Genomic DNA, 21486 nt, shown 5'->3' with positions numbered 1-21486 from the left:
TAAATTGAGGAAAGTGGGGAAAACCACTAGATCATTCAGGTATGACCTAAATCAAATCCCTTATGCAGTAGAAGTGAGAACTAGATTTAAGGGACTAGATATGATAGAGTGCCTGAAGAACTATGGACAGAGGTTCATGACATTGTACAGGAGACAGGGAGCAAGACCATCTCCAAGAAAAAGAAATGGAAAAAGGCAAAATGGCAGTCTGAGGAGGCCTTACAAATTGCTGTGGAAAGAAGAGAGGTGAAAGGCAAAGGAGAAAAGGAAGGCTATACCCATTTGAATTCAGAGTTCCGAAGAATAGCAAGGAGAGATAAGAAAGCCTTTCTCAGCAATCAGCTCAAAGAAATAGAGGAAAACAATAGAATGGGAAAGACTAGAGATCTCTTCAAGAAAATGAGAGATACCAAGGGAACATTTCATGCAAAGATGGGCTCAATAAAGGACAGAAATGGTATGGACCTAACAGAAGCAGAAGATACTAAGAAGAGGTGGCAAGAATACACAGAACTATACAAAAAAGATCTTCACAACCCAGATAATCACGAAGGTGTGATCATTCACACTCACCTAGAGCTGGACATCCTGGAATGTGAAGTCAGGTGGGCCTTAGGAAGCGTCACTACAAACAAAGCTAATGGAGGTGATGGAATTCCAGTTGAGCTATTTCAAATCCTAAAAGATAATGCTCTGAAAGTGTTGCACTTAATATGCCAACAAATTTGGAAAACTCAGCAGTCGCCACAGGACTGGAAAAGGTCAGTTTTCATTCCAATCCCAAAGAAAGGCAATGCCAAAGAATGCTCAAACTACCACATAATTGCACTCATCTCACACACTAGTAAAATAATGCTCAAAATTCTCCAAGCCAAGCTTCAGCAATACGTAAACCATGAACTTCCTGATGTTCAAGCTGGTTTTAGAAAAGTCGGAGGAACCAGAGATCAAATTGTCAACATCTGTTGGATCATCAGAAAAGCAAGAGAGTTCCAAAACAACATCTGTTTCTGTTTTATTGACTATACCAAAGCCTTTGACTGTGTGGATCACAATAAACTGTGGACATTTCTGAAAGAGATGGGAATACCAGACCACCTGATCTGCCTTCAGAGAAACCTGTATGCAGGTCAGGAAGCAACAGTTAGAACTGGACATGGAACAACAGACTGGTTCCAAATAGGAAAAGGAGTCTGTCAAGGATGTATATTGTCCCTGCTTATTTAACTTACATGCAGAGTACATTGTGAGAAATGCTGGGCTGGAAGAAGCACAAGCTGGAATCAAGATTGCCGGGAGAAATACCAATAACTTTAGATATGCAGATGACACCACCCTTATGGCAGAAAGTGAAGAGGAACTAAAGAGCCTCTTGATGAAAGTGAAAGAGGGAGAGTGGAAAAAGTTGGCTTAAAGCTCAACATTTAGAAAACTAAGATCATGGCATCTGGTCCCATCACTTCATGGCAAATAGATGGGGAAACAGTGGCTGGACTTTATTTTTCTGGGCTCCAAAATCACTGCAGATGGTGATTGCAGCCATGAAATTAAAAGACACTTGCTCCTTGGAAGGAAAGTTATGACCAACCTAGACAGCATATTCAAAAGCAGAGACATTACTTTGCCAACAAAGGTCCGTCTAGTCAAAGCTACGGTTTTTCCTGTGGTCATGTATGGATGTGAGAGTTGGACTATAAAGAAAGCTGAGCACCGAAGAATTGATGCTTTTGAACTGTGATGTTGGAGAAGATTCTTGAGAGTCCCTTGGACTGCAAGGAGATCCAACCTAAAGGAGATCGGTCCTGGGTGTTCACTGGAGGGACTGATGTTGAATCTGACACTCCAATACTTTGGCCACCTGATGCGGAGAGCTGACTCATTGGAAAAGACCCTGATGCTGGGAAAGATTGAGGGCAGGAGGAGAAGGGGATGACAGAAGATGAGATGGTTTGATGGCATAACTGACACAATGGACATGGGTTTAGGTGGACTCCGGGAGTTGATGATGGATAGGGAGGCCTGGCGTGCTGCACTTCATGGGGTTGCAAAGAGTTTGACACCACCAAGCGACTAAACTGAACTGGTATAGTTGTTTATTGATGCTTCAAATTTATTTATCCTCTGGATAGCTTTTTATCTTATTTCATAAGGCTACTTTGGAAGCTGGACTTATACTATTTCTGCAGGGTATCCGATTTGTATATGTTAATTATTCCTTTCATTCCAATTCTTAAAAAAAATCATTTAATGTAGCTTGTGTGTATATTCAAGTTCTTAAGCATAGTGCTGAATGCAAAGACCATTGAATAAACTCTACCAAATGTGTCTCTCTGAGTAAGCCTCTCTCTCTAACCAAAGAGCAAAAGCTTACTCTTGAAGAAAAGTTTCATCTGCTTCCCACCCACTTTGAAAGATACAGTGCAATCCACATCAAATCCTGGTTTAAGCAGTTGCAATATTCTTGAAAATATAGCCCAGTGTGTTTTCCAAATATGAAAAAAAAAAGAATATTCTTGTTGCTTTTGAAATATCAGCTGTCAGATTACTGGTCTTATTAGTGAAAGATTGCTATCATTTCCATGACTCTTATGCCACAATAATCTACTCTGAACTGTATCTACACTTAGACATTCTGGTTGTAATTATTCTGGCTATATTTTATTATCTAGATTCTGGTTGGAATTATTTTGGCTGTATTTTATTATCTAGTTTGTTTGTTGTAATCTAACATTCAGCATACTGAATTATTGAATAAATATTTCAAATTTGTGTTAATTTTGAGATTCCAGATAAATAAGATCATAGCCTAACAGAACTACCATGTTTTGGTTCCTACTGGTCAACTATGTTATCCAGATGTGCAGATAGTATTATAGGCAGAATTTTGAAGATGTCCCCAAGACTCCCACTGTCTGGTTACTCAGTCAAACTCTAATCTAGGTGTGAAGGAATTTTGCAGAAGGAATTACCATTACTAATCAGCTTACCTTAAATAGAAAGGTTTCCTGAATTATGTAGAGTAATGACCAAAATAATCACATGAGCCCTCACCAATAGAAGAGGTAGACAAGAGTTTCTCAGAGAAATGGAGTAAAGATGGTGGAAAGGAAATGGTAGGAGAGGTCCAAGCAAAAGAAGGTTTTTTTTCCCCACACTTTTGCCTCTGAGACATAGAGGTCCAAGTGTAAGTACCAGCAAGAGATGTCTCAGGGTTGAGGGCAGCCCCCAGTTAACCATCAGCAAAGAAACAGGAAACAGTTCTACAAACGGTGAATTCAGGAACTGAATTTATCTAACAGACAACCATAGGAGTGGAAAAGGTCAGTTTTCATTCCAATCCCAAAGAAAGGCAATGCCAAAGAATGCTCAAACTATCGCACAATTGCACTCATCTCAAACGCTAGCAAAGTAATGCTCCAAATTCTCCAAGCCAGGCTTCAACAGTACATGAACCGAGAACTACCAGATGTTCAAGCTGGAATTAGAAAAGGCAGAGGAACCAGAGATCAAATTGCCAACATCCATTGGATTATCGAAAAAGCAGGAGAGTTCCAGAAAAACCTTTACTTTTGCTTTATTGACTATGCCAAAACCTTTGACTGTGTGGATTACAACAAACTGTGGAAAATTCTTAAAGAGATGGGAATACCAGACCACCTTACCTGCTTCCTGAGAAATCTGTATTCAGGTCAGGAAGCAACAGTTAGAACCGGACATGGAACAACAGACTGGGAAATAGGGAAATGAGTATGACAGGGTTGTATATTGTCACCCTGCTTATTTAAATATATAGAGTATATCATGTGAAATGCTGAATGAATGAAGCAAATGAATGAATGAATGGATGGATGAAGCACAAGCTGCAATCAAGATTGCAGGGAGAAAGATCAATAAGCTCATACACACAGATGACACCACCCTTATGGCAAAAAACAAAGAGAAACTAAAGAGCCTCTTGATAAAAGTGAAAGGGGAGAATGAAAAAGCTGGTTTAAAACTCAACATTCAGAAAGCTAAGATTATGGCATCCAGTCCCATCATTTCAGGGCAAACAGATGGGGAAACAATGGAAACAGTGACAGACTTTATTTCTGGGGACTCCAAAATCACTGAAGATGGTGACTGCAACCATGAAATTAAAAGATGCTTGCTCCTTGGAAGAAAAGCTATGACCAACCTAGATAGCATATTAAAAAGCAGAGACTTTACTTTGCCAACAAAGTAGTCAAATCTACGGTTTTTCCAGTAGCCATGTATGTATGTGAGAGTTGGACTATAAAGAAAGCTGAGTGCTGAAGAATTGATGCTTTTGAACTGTGGTGTTGGAGAAGACTCTTGAGAGTCCCTTGGACTGCAAGAAGATCCAACCAGTCCATCCTAAAGGAGATCAGTCCTGAATATTCACTGGAAAGACATGCTGAAGCTGAATCTCCAATACTTTGGCCACGTGATGTGAAGAACTGACTTATTTGAAAAGACCCTGATGCTGGGAAAGATTGAAGGCAGGAGGAGAAGAGGACGACAGAGGATGAGATGGTTAGATGGCATCACCGACTCAATGGATATGAGTTTGAGCAAGCTCTGGGAGTTGGTGATGGACAGGGAAACCTGGCATGCTGCAGTCCATGGGGCCGCAAAGAGTTGGATACAACTGAGTAACCGAACTAAATTTTGCAGAAGGAGTTTTGCATTCAGGAACAGAAACTTGAATGAACTGCGAGACACATTCTTCCCAGAACCTCTAATAAGAGCCCAGCCAGCAGATACCTTAATTTCAGTCTTGTGCAATCTTGAGAAGCCAGTACAACCAACCCCAGTTTCCTACCTGTAGAAATACGAGAGAATAAATTTGTGTTGATTTAGATGCTAAATTTGTGGTAATTTGTTATAGCAGTGGTAGAAAACTATGGTTGTTCAGTTGCTAAGTCATGTCCCTTTGTGGCCCCATGGACTGCAGCATTCACACTTGCGTGACCTTCACTATCTCCAAGAGTTTGCTCAAACTCATGTCCATTGAGTCAGTGATGTCATCCAACCATCTCATCCTCTGCTACCCTCTTCTCCTTTTGCCTTCAGTCTTTCTCAGCATCAGGGTCTTTTCCAATGAGTCGGCTCTTCACATCAGGTGGCCAAAGTATTAGAGCTTCAGTTTCAGCATCAGTCCTTCTAATGAATATTTAGGGTTGATTTCCTTTAGGATTGACTGGTTTGATCTCCTTGTAGCCCAAAGGACTCTCAAGAGTCTTCTCTAGCACCACAATTCAAAAACATCAATTCTTCAGTGCTCAGCCTTTTTTATGGTCCAACTCTCATATCTGTACATGACTACTGAAAAAACCGTAGCTTTGACTATGTGGACCTTAGTTGGCAAAGTAAAGTCTCTGCTTTTTAATATGCTATCTAGGTTGGTCATAGCTTTTCTTCCAAGGAGCAAGCATCTTTTAATTTCATGGCTGCAGTCTCTGCAGTGATTTTGGAGTCCAGGAAAATAAAATTCGTTACTGCTTCTACTTTTTCCCCTTTTATTTGCCATGAAGGATGGGACCATGAGTGTCTTGAGAGAAAGGACAATGTCTCATTTGTCTTTGTCTCCAGGTGGACACATTGTAGGCATTTAATAAATGCTTCTTGAATGTTGTATGTACTGGTTTGTCTTTTTGCCCTAAGAAAAAAGCTGCTTTAAAAATTCTATGTTCTATATGTTTTCCTATAGCTATGCTTTCTAATCCAGTGCTAGAAAATCCAGTGAATTTGAAAGCAGCCCATATACTGATGAAAGATGAAACTCTGTACATGCCATGATCTTAATTTTTTGAATGTTGAGAAAACTACTTGTTTTTGTTGTTCAGCCTCTAAGTCATGTCTGACACTTTCCAACCCAATGGACTATACCACACCAGGCCTCCCTGTCTCTCACTATCTCCTGGAGTTTGCCTAAATTCATGTCCATTGAGTCGGTGATGCCATCCAACTCCCTTCAATGTTTCCCATCAGAGAAAACTACTAGTGATATCAAATTAAGCGTTCGGTAATCTGTGGGGCTATTGAATTGCATGCAAGCTTTTAATACATGTGTTTGTTTATTCATGATCTAAATATCTCATGTTAAAATGTAATTATTTTTTAATGAAATGTTTCAGTGTTTCCTAATGTTTAGTTCCCTTTACACATAAATCAATTTAAAGTTATGTGATAGGAAGGAATAATTTACAGGGAGGAACTTGTAACTTGCTTTGATCCTAATGTTTGGCTTATGAATGTACAGTATAAAACCAAGATAGATCATGAGTGTCTTGATAATAAGGACCATGTCTCATTTGTCTTTGTCTCCAGCTGGACACATTGTAGGCATTTATAAATGCTTCTTGAATGTTGTATGTCCTGGTTTGTCTTTTTGCCCTAAGAAAAAGCCGCTTTAAAAATTCTGTGTTTTATATGTTTTCCTATAGGTTATGCTTTCTAATCCAGTGCTAGAAAATCCAGTGAATTTGGAAGCAGCCCATATACTGATGAAAGATGAAACTCTGTACAGACTAATAATTCTACGACTTTTCCACCGGCCGTTGCCATGTAAGAAGTGACTACTTATTGTTATTTGCCAGTTATTAATTATTCATAGCAAGTAAATGATCTAGCAAGTAACTTGCATACAACAATATTTTCTGTATCCATTTTCAGTGATGAAATCATACTAAGATCTCTCCTGTTGTACCTGTGTCAAATCCGTCTGGGTAGTCCTTTCTTTTTCTAATTGAAGTATAATTGACACAACGTTGTGTTGGTTTCAGGTGTACAGCAAAATGATTCAATTATACATACATATTTATCATTTTATACATGTGTTTTTTCAGATTCTTTTCTTTTATAGGTTATTATAAAATATTGAGTTTAATTCCCTGTGCTGTACAGTAGGTCCTTATTGATTATATATTTTATGTATAGTAGAGTATATATGGTAATCCCAAACTCCTAATTTACCCCCACTTTCCCCTTTGGTAACCACAAGTTTGTTTTCTATGTCTGTAGGTCTATTGCTATATTGTATATAGGTTCATTTCTGTCTTTTTTTAAAGTCCACATATAAGCAGTATCATATTCGTCTCTCTCCATTTGGTTTAGTGTGATCCTTTTTTTTTTAATTATCAAAAATTGTAAGCTTAGTATCTTTAAATGTCATGGTCATATGGACAAATGGTGCCATAAGGATATGACATCAATTTTTAACTCTCTGATCTATAGTAGCTATTTCTCAGACTTCACCCTCAGTAACCACCAGATCTTACTAATCTGAGACTCCTTTCCCCTTGGCTAGGAAAACCATCAGCACTTTTTTTTTTTCTAGAGAGGTCCCCTTCTAGGTTTTCCTTCAAAGAATCTATGTGGAAATGACCGAGGCTTTGCAGTCTTTCTGTTCTGTTGACCAATGTTTTTCTGATACCCATGGTCATTTCACTCTCTTCTTACCCACAACCCTTTCCTAACTCTTAACTCCATCATCTCCATCGCTCCTTTGCTTTCTCTACAATGAGAAGAGCAAAGCTATTGGCTCCTCTTGCCCGGAGGGGTTAGCCACAGGTGAGGGTTGGGTTTCCTGGTGACATAGCGTTTTCCTTTACAATCTGCCCTTCCTTTCAGCGGTACCCAACAGCATCACACAGTAACTGGCATTGTTACCTCCCCAATCAGCAGGCCTTGCTGCTCAGGCTCACTCTTCCAAAATGATCTCTCTTGTGCTTTTTCTCTTCACTAGATGTCTATGGTCTCTTCTTCTTTCCCTTTCTGGGACCTGCCAGTCCATTAAATGCATACAATTTGCAATGAAGTTCAAGTGCTTTTCCACAGAGCATCTGAATCTGATGCAGTATTGATCAGGCATCTTTTTCAGTATCTTCAAATATGTCATGATTGTCACGGAGTTCTTCAGAATTCTCTTGACAATTTTAAGGCTGGTGTGTCCACAGAGGAATGGTACTTCTTGAAGATGATCATATTTCTGACCAACCAGAATCTGTAGGATTCCCTTGCTGTATCCTCTCCACTCAGGAAATGTTTGTGGAATGAGCAAATGAATGATACGTATCTCTTAATCATTCATCAAGCCCTACAGTACTATCCTTGCACAAGAATATTCTATACAAAGCTATATTCCTCATATTCTGGTGAATGGTAATTTAACCGGTTGTAAAGAATTTTCATGATAAATGATTCTGTGCATTAGATTTTGGTTTTAGCCTGAAAGAGAAGGATGAGAAGAAACTGGAGGACAAGGTGGCCTTTTCTTTTCTTCTTCTCTCTCAGGCCAGTATCACCCTTCATTCCTTTTAGTCCTCCAGCTTTGCCATCAACCCAGACAGGAAAGCTGTCCAGGTTGCCAAATCACCGAACAAATGAGCGACAAAGCAAATAGTGCTTTGGCAGGTTTTCACTGTTTGCTTTATGTGTGTTGGTGAAATATGTGGAAATCCAAGACAGTGAATAGTTTTCAGCTTGCCTGCCCTCACAGCAGGACTGGAGGAGTACCTTTAGTGCCAGGAAGAAAATGATTTTCTGCAGCTTCATAGGGAAAGACTGCTGTAATGAAGCAGAAGCGGCTGCTATGCTGGAAAATAAAGTGCAAAAAACCATGTTCACTCTAAATTAGATGGTTGTATAGTACCATGTGGATTTCTGAGAAAAACAACATCCAGTGAGAATTAATTACCTATAATGACTTGGGCTTCCCTGGTAGCTCAGCTGGTAAAAATCTGCCTGCAATGCAGGAGACCCTGGTTCAGTTCCTGGGTCAGGAAGATCCACTGGAGAAGGGATAGTCTACCCCACTCTAGCATTCTTGGACTTCCCTGATGGCTCAACTGGTAAAGAATCTGCCTGCAGTGTAGGAGACCTCGGTTTGATCCCTGGGTTGGGAAGATCCCCTGGAGGAGGGAACAGCTACCCACTCCAGTATTCTGGCCTGGAGAATTCCATGAACTGTATAGACCATGGGGTCGCAAAGATTCAGACATGACTGAGCCACTTTCACTTTAATGACTTGGAAAAAAGGTCTCTGCTACATTACTGCAAGAATCAGATCTCATATTCATTTAATATACTAATAAAGAGGTCTAGAAAGTACATCAGAGAAGGCGATGGCACCCCACTCCAGTACTCTTGCCTGGAAAATCCCATGGACGGAGGAGCCTGGTGGGCTGCAGTCCATGGGGTCACTAAGAGTTGGACACGACTGAACGACTTGACTTTCACTTTTCACTTTCATGCATTGGAGAAGGAAATGGCAGCCCACTCCAGTGTTCTTGCCTGGAGAATCCCAGGGACGGGGGAGCCTGGTGGGCTGCCATCTATGGGGTCTCACAGAGTCGGACACGACTGAAGCGACTTAGCAGTAGCAGTAGCAGCAGCAGAAAGTACATAGAAGAAATTATCATCCCATTCTCAAATAACACAGAACTGGAGTAGATAATTAATTACATACATGAGAAACTCAAGAGGTAGCTAACTGTATCATCTCTGTAGGCATTAATTTTAGGCTACAACAATGTTGTCAATGCCTAGTAGCAGTGTCTGGCTATAGGTATTGAATAAACATTTGTAGATTGAATGAATAAAAAACACATAAACTTGGGTCCTGATTTTACTTCATAGTTTACAAAGTGCTTTCACGTGCATTTATCCACCTGATCCTCAGCCTCTTCCTCAGTGAGGAAGCTGAGGATCAAGATGAAAGGATTAGCCCAAGGCCACACAGAGCTAAGCTACAAGGCCAGAGAGCCAACCTGGATATTCCCATTGCCCCTCCAATGGGGTAATGCAATGAAAACCTCCAATTTAATGCAATGAACATAAAGTCATCCATTTGGAATCAAAGAATTAAATTTCCAAGTACAGAAGAGACCTGGCTTCATGGCAGAACGTTGGTCTATGAAAAACCATCAGAAAACTCTTTGAACAGAAGCCTAATGTGAATAATAATTAATAAATAATAGTAATAATTTACCAAGCATGTATAAGATGATAGCTTTCCTGACTCTGGTTTGTTGTGCCCTCATGTAAGCATGCTCAACTTGGAGTCTCACATTTCCTGTGCTGAAGAAACTGTACACTTAGCTAATGGAAGGAAAGCTAAAAGGCAGTTGTAAAATCCGTTTTCAAATATCTGAAGGGATTTCCTATAGAAAAGGGAAATTTCTTCTCCATCGTTCCAGGATACTAACATCAGACTAATATTAAAGCTACAAGTCAGTCATATCTTCCCCAGAACTGGGAGGTTATAGCCACTGATGTCCATGATATACAGGTTTCACCCTATTTTGTGTCAGAACATACTTGAATACACCAGGGACTTTTTTTTTTTCTCTGATAATCAGTGGTCTGGAATTAATTTTGTTATCCTAAGCCCAAGACTCCCATTTGGTATGTAGACATGCCAGTGCCTCTCATTCCCCCAAGTTTGCCTACCATCTGCTGTGTGCCTGAAGAGCTAGGTCTTTGCCTTGCTGGATTGACAAGAATGCAGAAGCTGTGAGCTCAAACCCAACTTTTGGAGATCCCAATGACGTTCCCATGTCTCGGCAGCCTCTTCTCCTTGTGACCTGGGCTCTGACCCCCTTACTTATAGTTTGGGTGCTCACACATACCAAACTGCCTGGAGCAGTCCTGGGGTAATCATGTTGAGTTCCCCCTTCACTCCCCCTTCACTCCCTTCATTCCAGTTTGGGCAGTCAGTTACAGTCATTGGGTTAGCTGATCTTCCTAGATGTTGCATTTGCAGCATCCCTCAGGGGAAAGTCCATCCAGCAGGTCCCAGCCGACCAAACACAAGGAAAGATTTTCTAACTATTCAAGTCACTTACGAACGGGCAAGACAGTGTTGACAGGTGGTAATCTCCCCATCACCAAACGTATGCTTTCATAGCTTTTGTTCATTTGGCAGAGCTTAATGACTTGATTTTCAGGGATGTTGTCAAAGAATATTTTGCCCAGTGTCAGGAGTTGGACAAGGGGATTTTTCAAGTACCTCCCAAGTTAGTTATATTTCAATTTGTTTATGAAAACTTGGAGGTCTGGAAGACACAATGTATAAAATAACTGTGTTGCCTCCTAGATTCTGAGTAAATTAGAGACTTTCTGTTACAAAGGGATTTCATATATAGTGGTCCCCACTTATCTACCATTTCACTTTACATTTTTAGCTATCTGTAGTCAATTGCGGTCTAAAAGTATTAAATGGAAAATTCCAGAAATAAATGATTCATGAGTTTTCAATTGTGCATCATTCTGAGTAGCATGATGAAATCTCTTGCCATCCGGCTTCATCCTGCCCAGCATGTGAATCATCTCTTTGTTCAGCATCTCTCACCTGTTAGTCACTTAGTAGCCATCTGTGTTATCAAAGGAACTGTCTGATAATCTGAGGTATCTTAGTGCTTCTGATCAAGTGACCCTTAATCATGACCCCAAAACACAAGAGTAGTGCTGCTGGCCATTCACACATGTCAAGAGAAGCCATAAAGGGCTTCCTTTAAGTGAAAGTTCTTGACTTAGTAAGAAAAAATCTCATATCTGAGGTTGCTACAATTTACAGTAAGAACAAATCTTCTATCCATGAAATTGTGAAGGAGAAAGAAATCCATGCTAATTTTGCTGTCATACCTCAAACTGCAAAAGATATGGCCACAAAGTATAAGTGCTTAGTTAAGATGGAAATAAGATATTAAGCTTGTCCAAGATATTTTGAGAGAGAAAGAGACCACATTCACATAACTTTTCTTGCAATATGTTGTTACAATTGTTCTGTCTTATTATTAGTTATTCTTGTTAACCTCTTACTGTGCCTAAGTTACAAATTAAACTTCATAATAAGTATGTTTGTATAGGGAACAAAACATAATGTGTATAGGGTTTCATACTGTCCATGTTTTTAAGCACCACTGGGGGACTTGACTGCAAGGAGATCCAACCAGTCCATTCTGAAGGAGATCAGCCCTGGGATTTCTTTGGAAGGAATGATGCTAAAGCTGAAACTCCAGTACTTTGGCCACCTCATGCGAAGAGTTGACTCATTGGAAAAGACTCTGATGCTGGGAGGGATTGGGGGCAGGAGGAGAAGGGGACGACAGAGGATGAGATGGCTGGATGGCATCACTGACTCGATGGACGTGAGTCTGAGTGAACTACGGGAGTTGGTAATGGACAGGGAGGCCTGGCATGCTGCGATTCATGGGGTCGCAAAGAGTCGGACACAACTGAGCGACTGAACTGAACTGAACTGGGGGATTTGGAGGGTATCTCCTGCCAATAATGAGAAACTACTGTAAGCTCATACATCTTATCTTTTATTTTCAGTTTGTCCAAGTGAATTTTTACTTCTGTGTGGTAATATGGTCAAATTGTTTTTTGTTATCATGTTTATTTTGATATTTAAAGGATGCACACGTGCATACTCAGTCACTCAGTTGTGTCTGATTCTTTACAACCCCGTGGACTATAACCCACCAGACTTCTCTGTTCATGGGATTTCCCAGGCAAGAATACTGAAGTGGGTAGCTATTTGCTCCTCCAGGGGAGGGGATCTTCCCAACGCAGGAATCAAACCAGCATCTCCTGTGTCTCCTGCATTGGCAGGTGCATTCTTTACCACTGAGCCACCTGGGAAGCCCTATTCAAAGCATAGAGTTCATATAATTAAAAAAAAATCTTTGGTTGAAACAAAATGTATAAGAATATAAAAATAAATAATAGTAGCCAAACCTAAGGTAATAATTTTTCTCTTAGCTAGGCATATTCCTTTAGCTTTTGTTAAAGGAGAGTCATTCTACTAAGTTTCAGATTCTTATCTAAATAAACTATAATTTAATTACTGACAGTCAAAATACAAGAATACAGAAGAATTATAGAAATATTAGGGAGATTATACTACTAATTCACATTATGTAGTACTTAAAAAAAAATGATTGCGCAAATACATCCCATTCTGCTTACAATGAGGAAGATGTGATAAGCATTTGATTCTTCTTCAGTTTAAGTTCTCAATTTGTTCACTGTTCTTTTTAAAGTCCTCATTACAATAAAACAAGTTTTAAAGAAACTTGTTTCTACAGCTGAAGCAGATGATGTCTCAGAATTTCAGGTTTTTTTTTCTTCAAAGGGAGTATTGGTTGTTGAGTATTCCTATAAGAATTCCATTTCCTCTGGAAAAATATTCTTTCTGAATATCAGCAGAAAGGAACTTAGTCCAGTAGTATAACTTACTAATTAAGGAACATGAGCTTTAGCACCATCATTCAACCATAATTTTGTTGTTGATGATTACAGTATTATCACAGATAGATCTGATATCTACAGGTGTCAGGCAATGTAAAAATTGTGACTTTAACAGGGATAGTGTGTGTGGATCTGTTTGCTGGGGTTACAAACCTCGTTTTTTCTGTTTGTACTTCATTGCACCAGAGAGTCTAATAGCTTTTAAGCTAAGTTTTAAAGCAGTTTTACTAAAAATCTTAAGTATTTATTTTCTATCAAAGAAGTATTTATTCATAGCTTTAAAGGACAAATAATCCAAATCAGTTTTTAAGGAAATACAGCAGATTTATAACCCCCACCATCCATAACTAAAAGCTGCCCCCACCCCCCACAAGGTACCAACAGCTTTCAGCACATTTAGCTGTTTCTTTTGGAATTAACACTCTATTTCTAAGTGTATTCCATACTAAAATTCTAGGATTTTCAGTTTAGATATGACTCATGGGCTTCTTCTGAAAGATAAAGATTGAAATCTTATGATGCCATCTCCACTCACATTTTCTCTCCCCTATTCTCCTAGTATCATTCATTTACATTAATATGACTTTGTAAATATTCTTCACAGATGAGTCCTGACTGACTTTTCTTTTCTTGGACAAATGGCCTGTATTTTTATTCCCCTGGTTTTGTTTTTTGGATTTATTTTGGTTTGTGTTTTGGAAGAATATCTACCATTTATTCTTCTCCCAAACTTTCTGACAAAACTGTGAAGAACAGTTTTGGTATTGTTTGGTTTTCCCCCTGGGAAACTCCTTTGCTAGGCGCTCATTCATCCTCCTCTTCTAGTTCTGAACTGGCAGTTCTCTCACAGGAATCCTGGGAAGACCTTTCTGCCCACCTACTGAATGGGAGCTCTTACATGATCTCTCCTTTTCTTCCTGGTTGGTTTGCTCCTTCATTTTGTTGAAACACTTCTGCCAGGAGCTTCCTAGGACAGGAAAGCTAAATCTTTCATTACTTCACATGCCTAAAAATGTATTCACTCCACTCTCATATGTTCATAATTTGGTTACACTTTAGTTTGAAAATAGTTTTCTTTCAGAATTGTAAAGACTAGTTCCCAGTATTACCCTTAAGAAGTCTGCTTTCATTCAGATGTCTGCTTCTCCACATGTGATTTATTTTCAGTGGAAACTTTTAAAATCTTCTCTTTATTCCCAGTGGTCTGAAATTTCTTGATAATATTTCTTGATATAATTTCATTTTTTTTCCTCCTCATTCATCATGTAGGGCATTTCATAGGCTGTTTGAATCTCGAGCTCTAATTCTTTAGTTTTGGGCTTTTTTCTCATTTGATTTCTTTTATCATTCCCTTCCCCTCCAGTTTCCCTGTTCTCTCTTCTAAATCTCCAAAGATTTGGATGTAGGATCTACTGATCTGTTATGCAAACATTTTTAAAAATCTATTTTCTCCAATTATCCTTCTCTCTGTTTTTTTGTTCTATTCTGGAAAACATCCAGAAAAGTATGTTTCTCATTTCTTTTTTCTTCCTGTTTATTTGTTCTCATTGTTATAATTCATAATAAGGACTTTACTCAATTATCTACCCATCTTTAACTGTGCATCTGTATGATATGTGAAAATCATGGAATGATGAATGAAAATAATGAATGACAATCATTCATTGAAAAGACTGGAAATTTTGGATACAGGCTAGACTTGCTGATGGTTTTGTTTCATTATAGGATTATTCACTGAGGATCTGACCTTACCATTAGCTAGGCTTAACTGTTTATTCTGAGATAAATCCTCCAGTCATATGTCTGAAGAGAGAAAGGTTAACTACCTATACTCTAGGAGCTGGATAAGGAGAGAGAGTAAGGAATATTGCTTATTCAGTATGATCTATTTGATTTATTCTCTGTCATCAGTCCCTTACCATACTCTTGTTCTGCTGTCCCCTGAATCTCTCTGGCTCAGTCTCTCCAGAATAAGGTATCTTCCCTCCTGCCTAGGCAGTGGTGGTTGTCTGGTTGCATAGGATGAAGGCTATGTCTTTGGTATCCACACTATACATTTCACCTGTCAGGGATATCTGGTACCTCCAATTCCTAAGTTGTTTCTCAAGTTCTGAAGTGTAAATCTGTGTGTTTTTTATTGGCCTTCTCTCATCATGTCATTAGGTTTCACATTTCTATGACTTGTTAAGATGGTTACCACTTGACATCTGCTTTCTATCTTGAACATTTTTCTTGCCATCTTTCTTTTGCTCTTCTTGAGGTTTTACACCTTTTTTTTTTCCCCAACCCCATGGACTTTAGCCTGCCACGCTCCTCTGTCCAGGGTATACGCCAGGCAAGAATACTGGAGTGGGTTGCCATTTCCTTCTCCATACACCTTATTTTTATTCCTTTCTTACCATCTTATTGGGGCTTTGGAAAGAATGCACATAGGGACATATATTCAGTCTTCCTTAAGTAAACCAGAATCTTTTCATATTTTTCCTTATAGCAAAAGATGATGGTTCTGAGTCACCAAAAGAGCCAGATAAACTTAACAGGTAAGTTTTCCTTTATACAGTTCTATGCCAATTTATACACTAAAAGAACTATTTACTTAAACTGTATTTTCTATCATAATTGTATTTTCATCTTTTGACTTAGAAAAATTATTTCATTTAAATATATCTTCCCTTCCAATACCTTTTAAAAATGATTCTTTTTCAGGAAGAATGTCAAAATCTTGAGTTCTTTCTAGACTATTTAATTAAAATTAAATGTAACTATATTAGTTGCCTAGTCCTTTATTTTTTATTTCTGAAAAGGGAAAAAAAGACCCTTGTCTACATTATAGCCCGACCATTATAGATCACAAATCTCCAAGCAGTTTAGGAAAAGAATGAGTCTTGGAGCAAAATGGTGAGAGTTAGTGTTGAAGCCATTGTACCCTTGGGAGACCACCTGACAGTGTGACCTTGAACACTTGGACAGGTGTAGGTTCTGTAGCTTTTAGGTTCTCTAACATTTGCATCAGCCTAATTTCAGTAGTCAATCAGATGTAGAAAATAGCCAACCTACTAGTGCTGAAATAATACTTATTCTATCTTGGTTTTATACTGTACATCTCCAAAACAAGGATCCTCTTAGTGGATTAATAATAGTAAAATGTTCCCAAAAGCCTGAAATCAAAAGGAACGCTCAGATCCGGACTTTGTACCAGAATGTGCTGCTGCTGCTGCTAACTCGCTTCAGTCGTGTCTGACTCTGTGAGACCCCATAGATGGCAGCCCACCAGGCTCCCCTGTCCCTGGGATTCTCCAGGCAAGAACACTGGAGTGGGTTGCCATTTCCTTCTCCAGTGTATGAAAGTGAAAAGTGAAAGTGAAATCGCTCAGTTGTGCCCGACTCATAGTGACCCCATGGACCACAGCCCACCAGGCTCCTCTGTCCATGGGATTGTCCAGGCAAGAGTACTGGAGTGGGTTGCTACTGCCTTCTCCCCCAGAATGTGAGACAGTGTTATACCAAGGGGCTCTGTGCCTGGAAGTGTTAGAAGCTCAGAACAAGAAGACCCAGAACAACTGATGAAATGGTTAACTGGAACATGACAGCAGGAACATTGACCTTGTCTGTCCCCCAGCACTGAGATGAAGCCCAGCCAGTAGCAATGGTGGCATTTGTCTCAGGCAGGAGCAGGAAGAAGGGGAGACCCTGTTACAGGGAGGAAACTTTGGCCCTTTGGTTCTTTGGGGCACTGAGTCCCTCATCAGACAGGCAGCAGGGTAACCAGACAGCACCATGAGGATCCAGCACTGATCACAGGACTATAAAATCTGGAGCCTGGAAGAAAGAGTTCACTAGAACTGTATTCAGAAATGACTCAAGAACCATGGTGAGATCAACTTGTAGTTGGTATTTTCTTGGAAAATCAAGACTCATATGACATTGAAAGGGAAAAAAAGAAGTGAAAAGTTGGGAGAGAATAATGTCTTATAGTACTGTGAGATTCTAGGCAGAGGGAATAGCTAGAGTATTGACTAATTGAGTATTGGATGTGAGCAAGGTGTGTTGGAGGGCTTCTTAGGTGTCTCAAGTGGTAAAGGATCCACTGACAATGCAGGAGGTGCAGACACCAGTTCAATCTCTGGGTCAGGAAGATCCCCTGAGGAGGAAATGGCAACCCATTTGAGTATTCTTGCCTAAAGAATCCTGTGGACAGAGGAGCCTGGCCTGCTACAGTCCATGGGGTTGCCAAGAGTTGGTCGGGACTGAGCACGCGCACAAATGTGTTATAGGATCGGAAAGAAGGCCACTGCAGCTGGAACACAGCAAGAGGGAAGAAGAGATGGGTAGGTGCTAGGGTCCAGCCCCGGTGGATCCAGGGAATTTGAATTTGAAGCGGGGACGGCGTCGGCGAAGATCAGGAAACAACTGCTTAATTAAACGTTAATTAAGGATATAAAGAGTGGTTAAATAAGGATAGCTCAGTGAGGAAATTCAGTGGAGAAAAGAGGCAGAATAACTTGGTTTACGTGGAAAGCTAATAAAATTCCAAAATAAGGAATTTGCATCACCTACGTAGGCCGCAGGCATCCTGCCGTTCTCCCGAAGGAGAGGAGACACTAAGGCCTCCCCGGTCAGATCTTAGAAGCCCAGGCAAAATTAGTGGGCTTGACAAGCCTCCACGCCCCAGATGGAAATTCAGCCAGAAGGTGAGAGAAAGAACGACATGGGGAGACCAAGTTTTGGTGAACAAGGCCCGCACTTTATTTTCCAAAGTAGGTTTTATACCTTAAGTTGTGCATAGAGGATAATGGGGGAAGGGGTAGAGTCAGCAGTAAGCCAGGCTTTCTTCCTGCAAACTTATCATATGCAAAAGTTTAGGTGATTTACATCATCTTCTGGCCAAGAGGCCTGTTAACATTTTAAGATCCTTTCTTCAGAAAACTTATTTTTCTCTAAAGGTGATTATTCTAAAGTCAGGTGCCACCCTCCAAAGCATTAGATAAAGTTGCATTCCTGTAGGGCAAAGGTGTGGTGGGCTATAACAAGAAAAGAATTAACTCAAGGGTCCAAGGTTACAAACATTAAAGGGACACAGCAGGTAAGGGATATGGAAATTTAGCAGCAAACATTGGCCCAACCAGTGAAAAACCCTTCACCAATACAATTTCTAATCAATCTTTTAACTGCTCAAAGGAATCTGTATTTAGACAGTTTAGAACATCTCATGCCTCTCACGGTTGGGAGGCTGTGAACAATCACATGTGGCCGGAAGAACCTATTCAGGCAGGCTAGAGGACTTCCAAAGGAGTTTGTAGGTTGAAACACTCTTGTCATGCCCAGGAACTTTATTAACTAGAGCTGTAAGTTAACTCTTTTTTCAGAGAGAGGTGGTGGGGGACAGCCCCCCCTAAAGTCAGAGGTGTAGGTGAGAGCACAAAGCAGAAAGTAGGCAGACTCTGGTTTTTGGGGTAGATGCTCGAGAATTTCCAGGGGGACTCCTGAGGCTCGATCCCGCCTTTTCGTATGCTGAGCCTCCTTCCTCATGACCTTTGCCACGGGCGGAATTCCTCACGCTGGCTCCCGGCAGGTAGGTAGGGGTGGAGTAAGAGATGTAGATAGGGCTTTATAAACTAGGTAAGGAATAGGCATTTTATTAATCTTGCAGTAGGAATTGGGACACAACTGGACAGCTTTTAAGAAGAGAAAGATGTAATCAGATTTACATTTTAAAAGGACCACTTTAACTGCCTCCTGGGGGATCAACTGTGAAGGATCTAAGTTGGAAACAAAAAGAATTATTTGGTTACTTTAGTAGACCAGGGGAAAGATGCGTGGTTTGGGCTAGGGCTAAGGGCATAAATGTGGAGTGGGAGATAAATGGATGAAATGGTTGGATTCAAGGCTTTAGCTTGACTTCTTTGGGGCAAGAGAGAAAGTGGAATCAAGGATTAGTAATAGATTGTGGTTTGAACTGATGGATACCCCAGTGACTTACCAAAATGGGGGAGATTGGAAGATCACACTACTGGCTTAAACTAACAATCCCAGTTATTGACGAGGATGTGATTGTACTGTAGCGCTCCTATGTCGCTATGCCTATTGACTGCCCACAGCCAGTTCAGAACACAGTGTAGCAGTTTCTTGTCATGTCAAAGGTTCACCTGCCCTCTAACCCACTCCTAAGTATTTACCTAAAAGAAATAAAAGTATATATTCACAAAAGACTTGTACACAAATGTTGATAGCAGATTATTTGTAATATCCCAAACTGAAAACAACTAAAATTTCCATCAACAGTCAATATTATATATTCAGCAGTTGAATATATAAATAAATTGTGTTGTATTTATAAACTGAATACTCTTAGCAATAAAATTGTTGATACATGCAACAACATGGAATAATACAGGCATTATGTTGAGGGGAAAAAAAAAACTCAGTAATGAAAGAGTACATGCTGTAGAGTTCAATTTGTATGAAGTCTAGGACAGGCAAAACTCATCTATGGTGATAGAGAACGGAATCAGTGATAACCCAAAGTGTCAAGGGAGCTTAACTGGGAAGGGGAAGTAGGGAACTTTCAGGACTAGTGAAAACATTCTGTAACTTGTTTGGGCTTATGGTTATGCAGGGGAATGCTTTTATCAAAACTCATCAATCTGTGCTCTTAACACTTGTACATTTTATTGAATGTAAATTATACTTTAACAAAGCTAATTTTAAAGGTATTCAACTAACTTTACAACTCTTCTAAATCTAAAGTTACTTCAAATAAAATCTTTTTTAAAAAGGCATTCAAACTCTTCCAGTAAATAGAGACAGTGAATATGTCACCAAACTTCCAAACTCTGATTCATTACAAGAAAGGAAAATTATAGGTCAGTATTCTCATAAACCTGAAATGTATAAATCCTAACCAAGATATTAGCAAATTAACCCCACTGATATATAAAGAAGGGATAGTACATGATGACTAAGTGAGCTTTGTTTCAGGAAAGCCAGATTGGTTTAAAATTTGAAAATCAATACATGTAACTCAGTTAACCAAATAAAGGAAAAATAAAAACATAGAATTATCTCTGTTAATCTAGAAGAAATCATTAATACTCGTTCATGATAAAAATTTTCACCAAACTAGGAATAGAAGAGAATTTCCTTATTTCAATAAAGGGAATCTACAGAAATCAAACCAGCTAATCTTAAAGGAAATCAGTCCTGAATATTCATTGGAAGGACTGATGCCGAAGCTGAAGCTTCAATACTTTGGCCACCTGATGTGAAGAACTGACTCATTGGAAAAGACCCTGATGCTTTGAAGATTGAAGGCAGGAGGAGAAGGGGACGACAGAGGGCGAGGTGGTTGGATGGCATCACCAACTCGATGGACGTGAGTTTGAGTAAGCTCCAGGAGTTGGTGATGGACAGGGAAGCCTGGTTTCACAAAGTGTCGGACATGACTGAGTGACTGAACTGAATTGAACAGAAATCTAACAGCTAACCTCACACTTAAATGTGAAATGTTTAATCCTTTTCTCCTGAGTTTAGGAGCAAGGCAAGTATCCACATTATCACCGTTTCTATCTGACATTGTACTGGAGTCTTAGCCAGTGCAATGAGGGAAGAAAAAAGTTATAAAATTTGGAAAGAAGACAGTAAACCATTGGTATTCACAGATAACACAATTATATATATATATATTTAAATCCAAAAGAATATACAAATTTGAAAGTTTGAAAATTAGTAAGTAAATCTAGCAAGAATCTTAGCTCGAAGATGAATATTCACAAATTAACTATTTTTATATATAAGCAATTAACATAAAAATGAAACTTTAAAAATACCATTACCACAGCATCAAAATGTAACAAAAGATGAGTAAGACATTTATGCTGAAAATCACAAAATATATATGGGAGGATTTTTTTCAAGACCTAAAGAAATAGAGATATATAATGTTTACCACTTAGGAAAGACTCAATATTATTACAGTATCAAATCTTCCCAAATTGTAGATTCAGTTCATTCCCAGTCAAAATCTCAGCAGCCTTATTTTTTTTTCTGGCAATTGATAAGGTGGTCTAAAATGGATCTAGAAATGCAAAAGGTTTAAAATAACAAAGCAGTCTTGAAGAAGAACAAAGAGGATCAACAGTCTCAGAGACGAGGACGTACTAGTAAGCTAGAATCAATTGTACTATTATTGGAGCTATTTAGGTCAGATTCCTGTCCCTATACCAGTTA

At 39.4% G+C, this 21486-nt stretch overlaps 1 protein-coding gene across 20 annotated transcripts in view; it reads left to right on the top strand.

Moving 5' to 3' along the window:
* UBE2U (ubiquitin conjugating enzyme E2 U) overlaps positions 1–21486 on the top strand; it is an 83375-nt gene that overhangs the window by 25276 nt on the left and 36613 nt on the right. For 15 of the 20 annotated variants that reach the window (XR_008715897.1, XR_008715898.1, XM_055585614.1 and 12 more), the window contains 2 exons: positions 6450–6570; positions 15752–15800. Coding sequence is in view for 18 of the 20 variants with exons in the window: in XM_055585602.1 (XP_055441577.1) it covers positions 6450–6570; positions 15752–15800 (170 nt within the window). In the remaining 2 variants the exon portion in view is untranslated. The remainder of the gene's footprint in view (positions 1–6449; positions 6571–15751; positions 15801–21486) is intronic. The other 5 variants (XM_055585603.1, XM_055585617.1, XM_055585618.1 and 2 more) reach the window with 1 other exon arrangement.

The sequence above is a fragment of the Bubalus kerabau genome, chromosome 6 (assembly GCF_029407905.1).
Source record: "Bubalus kerabau isolate K-KA32 ecotype Philippines breed swamp buffalo chromosome 6, PCC_UOA_SB_1v2, whole genome shotgun sequence".
Taxonomy (NCBI): domain Eukaryota; kingdom Metazoa; phylum Chordata; class Mammalia; order Artiodactyla; family Bovidae; genus Bubalus; species Bubalus kerabau.
This window is presented reverse-complemented; position numbering and strand designations above follow the sequence as displayed.